This window comes from Pinus tabuliformis, chromosome 7, assembly GCF_031772625.1.
Source record: "Pinus tabuliformis cultivar Carrire ecotype Pingquan chromosome 7, CPIR1, whole genome shotgun sequence".
In the NCBI taxonomy this organism is placed as follows: Eukaryota; Viridiplantae; Streptophyta; class Pinopsida; order Pinales; family Pinaceae; genus Pinus; species Pinus tabuliformis.
Window position 1 is genome coordinate 1048047479 of NC_142293.1, and position 5576 is coordinate 1048053054.

The window sequence follows — 5576 nt, forward strand, 5'->3', positions numbered from 1 at the left end:
GTAACAATCTATTCTTAAAAACAAAGTTCATTACAATATCATATATTAATACAATGACTTACTAATACTACATGTCTAAAAAATCATAGTTCATATTCATACCCAAAAAATAATAATTCATATTCATACAACATATTTATATAACAATTTTTAATTAATTAATTTGATTATGTTAAATTTCTTAATTAAAATTTTGACACCCTATCATAATTATATTAACATAAATGTGTTTTCAGAGATGCCATCCTCATCTTCTAACTTTCATATAAAAACTTGTGTAGCCATGCAAAAGTACATGAGAATGCTCCTTGCACAGTTTTAATGGTCAAAAAGGGAAAACAAGTGAACACGCAAAAAATACACTCCGATTTCTCGTTCGTATCTATTCCGCAACCCATCGTCTTCAATATTTATAAGGCACCAATAGTTCGTTGATCACATCAACCATAAATTTCCAAAAAGTAGGCTTTCTTAAATTACTTGAACAAGACTACAACTTTTTCACACATTTTGGCCACCTATTTTGAGCGATTTTGTGATTAGTGACAATATCTCTCGGCAGCAAAATATTTTATTTCTCAAATGTGTGCATACTTACCTTGCCTCAATGCCAGGACATTGCTGGATTTTCAGAAGAAATATTTAATTGCATTATAAAGAATCCATTCAGAATTGCTATATTTAATGGTTAAATTAAAAAAGTTGATGGCCACCTCCAGCTTTGTTAGGAAATTGGCACACAATAGTGCATTCTTGTAATAAAATAAATATGTTAAAACTTTCGAAGATTTTTCTGTTTTGTTGTTGCTAAAAATTAATTAAAATAGAGGTGTATGGTTTCACATTATTGTTCGGCTGGTCAGCCTTTTTTTATTATTTGGACCCATTGAAACAGAGCTAAAGAATACAGAATCTAACGAGTTCACAAAATTAATTCAGACGAGGGAGCTTTTCAGCATATATGAGAGTGACCATTATAAACGCGTGAGGTGAAGTGACATATCACACTAAAGGGGTGTGGAAAAATGTCCCTTATCATTACTGTACATTTGAAGGCTGCGTATTAAAATATAACGATTATTTGCAAAATGATGATGCATGCATATTGGCAGACCGTTTATCAATTGTCAAGAGGTCGTATGAGAGCGGGACCTAGAGTCCTGTAACAGTCGGCACTTCAAACAAACAGCGCAGCGCGGGATAAATTAATTTTTGAGCTTGTCCACACATGACTATGCATCCATTGACCAAAAGCTAAACGCGGAGTCCGAGGGTTTTAAGGAACTATTGGAACGTATTGAAGAAATGGGTCAGCATTTGTTAACTGTTAGGTAGTGATGATTTTGACAATGGAACCTCCAGAGCGGCGGGTCGATTCGATTTTGACAATGGAACCTCTAGAGCGGCGGGTCGATTCCCGGAATCGACCCGCCGCCGGGTCGGGCGGGGCGGAGCGGCCCGGGGGTGGCGCTGCGCGGCGGCGCCGCCGCGCAGTGCCACCCTCGGGCCGCTCCGCCCCGCCCGACCTGGCAGAGGGTCGATTCCAGGAATCGACCCGCCGCTCTGGAGTTTCCATTGTCAAAATCATCACTACCTAACAGTTAACGAATTCCTCCAGATTCCTTCATAACATAATGAGAAGGATCAGGTTGTAGTGAATTTAATGGACCAGCATACACATATTGATGACCGTCATCTACAGCAACAGAGACCTCTGCCATTACAAAGCACAACAGCTTTAGGAAAACAGCGATATGATCCATTTCTCCCTCTTACACTCCAGATATGAATTATGTTCTGGAAATATGGATATATATATATATATTACTACTTCTATTATTGAACAAAGCCGCGTGTAGGATTCCAGCCAGCTGGAAAATTGAAAGACGGTAAGAAATTGGCGTATGAAGTGGGGCATAAAGACGAAGAAAGCGTTGGTAAATGCAACTCCAACGAGGATGACAATGCCCAAATTCATGGTCAAAATCCCTTTCCATTTTGGCATCCACTTTCCTCCCTTTTCCAAAGCGTCCTGCACATGCGCCAGACCAGCGGAAATTCAATTTATATTATGGTTATCAATAGGATAAGTTGTAATTTACTCAATTAAACTTAGCATTGAGAATTGCGTTCAAAATTATACCTGTCTGGACGTTTTTGTCCTGAAGACAAAGAGATAGGCGGTACATGGGATAATATAGACCGAGAAGCTCATAATCAAAGAGCCAATTACGCTGTTAAGAGGCCCAAAGAAAGGAAACAACAATGCGAATAACCACAGCAAAATTGCCACCGGGAGCCTCGCTATGATTCTGACCAGATAACGTGATTGATGTACACCCAGCAATTTTTCCCACATGAAGTTCAGTGGCATCACGTACAGCCCAAAGGCAACTGCCTGTAGTCAAACACATCAATATATTTTAAAATTTGACTGCATTGTCAGTGAAAATATCTTTGAAATAAATGATATCATAGATCAACATTGTAAATGTAAATAATTTTTCATATAAATCCTATATCAAATCTTACAATATCCATAAAAGAGAAACATATTCCTAAACTAACATATTGTAATAAAAACGAGAAACTATAATCTTTGTTTGTATGAAGATGGCTTTGATTTACCCATTTACATATTGTATTTTCTCACCTGGTGAATAATCATGAAACCCAAGCCTATGCTTCTGAAGGTAGAAGCAGGCAACACTGAGAAGGCGTTGGAATGCGTTAAAAGCTCGTCTCCAAATGCCCAGTAGAGTATTATACAGTGTGGCATGGTAATTGTCATCACATACCCCACCGTCGCTAGGTACACATATTTATATGCCTTTGGGGTCCACATAGCATGCATAATCTCTCTGATAACAGTAACAGAAGAAATTGAGATTTTTCCTTGAAATTGTATTTTCTATTAGAAAAAACTTTGTGCGCAACTTAAAAACCATCAAAACTCAATCCCATACATGGTAATTGCATGGCCTCCAATTGCAAATAGTACGTTGGGCGGAGCGCCACCCCCGGGCCGCTCCGCCCCGCCCGACCCGGCGGCGGGTCGATTCCGGGAATCGACCCGCCACTCTAGAGGTTCCATTGTCAAAATCATCACGTACCTAACAGTTAACTAATTCCTCCAAATTCCTTCATAACATAATGAGAAGGATCAGGTTGTAGTGAATTTAATGGACCAGCATACACATATTGATGACCGTCATCTACAGCAACAGAGACCTCTGCCATTACAAAGCACAGCAGCTTTAGGAAAACAGCGATATGATCCATTTCTCCCTCTTACACTCCAGATATGAATTATGTTCTGGAAATATGGATATATATATATTACTACTTCTATTATCGGACAAAGCCGCGTGTAGGATTCCAGCCAGCTGGAAAATTGAAAGACGGTAAGAAATTGGCGTATGAAGTGGGGCATAGAGACGAAGAAAGCGTTGGTAAATGCAACCTCATAGCGAGTACAGGAGGTATTGAACAAATCATGGTCACGTTGAAAAAATGTGTGGAGGAATTCACACGTATAATCTTATCCGAGGAGAAGAGGCATCGAAAGAATAAATAATAATAAAGGTTCAAGAAAAATGAGGATCGTCAAATATCACGATGGCTATAATATTTTTTAAAGTCTTCCTTTCACTTTCTATGTTTGGAAGTTTTTCTAAACTTTCACTCTCTTTACAACTTTATTTTCAAAAGGTACTTCACAAAGACAAAATAAAAAGTTATAATTGGTTACAATATGGTTTCAAACTATCATAATTTGGATATATTTTATTAGATAAAATAGAAGTTATGGTTGGTGTCAATATGATCTTTCAAACTAAATAAAAATAGTGATTAGATAACATAGGAGTTATGGTTGGTGTCAATATGATTTTTCAAACTAAATAAAAATGGTGATTGTGAAATAGCACAATGTTGTTATGACTCCACTATCTTTTAAAGTCTTCCTTCCATTTTTATGACTCCACTATATTTTAAAGTCTATCTTTTAAAGTCTTCCTTCCCTTTTGTCCTGAAGGCTCGAGTATGGTCCCACATTGAACAATCTCCACCATTTGTTAACTTAAGGGCTCAGACACACGAGTCCAGCTCTCCCATTCCAGGTCCCAACAAACTCGAGCGTTCATGCAGTATTCCTTAAAGTCTATTTTATATTAAAGCGCGAACCTGAATTCGAGGAATTTGAGTTTTTGTCTCCCTTCATTGCTCTCGAATTATGAGTGCACCAAATTTATCTTATTACATAATAATAGAAATGGCGGATGGATGCATCTTTCTTATGCCGGGTTCCAACAAACTCTAGGATTCAAGCACTATTCCTTATGCCTATTTTATATTGAAGCCCAAATGCTTGAATTGGGGGAATTTGAGTTTTTTCTTACTTTCATTACTTGTGAATTATCAATGCACCCAATTTCTCTCATGTACCGATCTCCTCCAATTCTTCAACACGTCATTCTTTACTGGAACTTGCCGAGAGTTTGGGTTCATAGATTGAGAAATGGACTGGGCCATTTTCTTGCAACTCGGGTTAAGATTTTCCTATTCACTATGTGTTATCTCAACAGGTAGCGGAGGTAGAATTTCCTCGAAGCCACCTCAACTAGCTCACTCCTCTCCAGCTTCAACACAAAACAAGACATCAAACCCTCAATAAACTCTCATTTCTTCTGGGAAAATATACAATATCCACTACATGGAAACTACAAGAACTGCACAGGGTTTGAATTCGATAAACACACACAGTTTGGGAATTGCGCAACACGGACTCTTAACGAACTTAATTCAAAATATAGCCACCCATTACCAAATCCACATTACCAATTCCACGCAGCGGCACCCCGGTGAAAATCACAACTGTGAAAGAAAGAGAGAGCACAACTGTGATTTTCGCATTGATTTTTAAGTTAATTATTATTTTTTGAAAAAAAAAGTTGTTATTATTATTTTTTTGACATGAAATTCATAAAAAAAACTATTATTTGACCATTTTTAGTTAATATTTTTGTATAAAAATTGTGATTTTGACATGTTAATTCTAGCAAAAAATTATCAAAACGTTTAGTTTTTTGTTATATTTATGTTAAAAATGGTTATTTTTTATGTCCATTGTTAAAAAATGTTGTTTTTTAGAAACAATTATTTCATGTGGATTGAAAAATTAATTAAGGATGTCTAAATATGTAGATTATCTAAAATTCAAACTATCAACTTTCTAATTTAAAAACGCAAAACAATAAAAACCCCACTAAAAAAAAAAAAAATTAAGATAGAGAACAAGAAAATATGAATACAATGACGACTTTAAAAACTATCAAATTTAGAAAATAATTTTTTACATTTCACACACTAGAAAATTTAAAGTCAAAAAATAGGTCTTTTAAAAAAAGGGTGTGATGCAGAATACTCACTTTTTAAAATCAGGCTGAAAATCACTACCATTCACTACCATTCTAAAACTTAATGCACATGAAAAAAATTAAAGTTCCAAAAACCATGTTCTAAAAAAAACATGTGTATTCTGCATCAACACTTTTGAAAATCGGGTCATTTTTTTG

At 36.3% G+C, this 5576-nt stretch overlaps 1 protein-coding gene across 1 annotated transcript; it reads right to left on the minus strand.

Moving 5' to 3' along the window:
- Positions 1-2122: 2122 nt before the first annotated feature.
- On the minus strand, positions 2123-2843 carry LOC149251267 (auxin transporter-like protein 1). Its single transcript, XM_089456509.1, has 2 exons — positions 2654-2843; positions 2123-2398 (listed from the first exon to the last, which is right to left on the minus strand). The coding sequence occupies exons 1-2, from the start codon at positions 2789-2791 to the stop codon at positions 2138-2140; spliced, it is 399 nt and encodes a 132-aa protein (XP_089312635.1). The 5' UTR covers positions 2792-2843; the 3' UTR covers positions 2123-2137.
- Positions 2844-5576: the final 2733 nt, after the last annotated feature.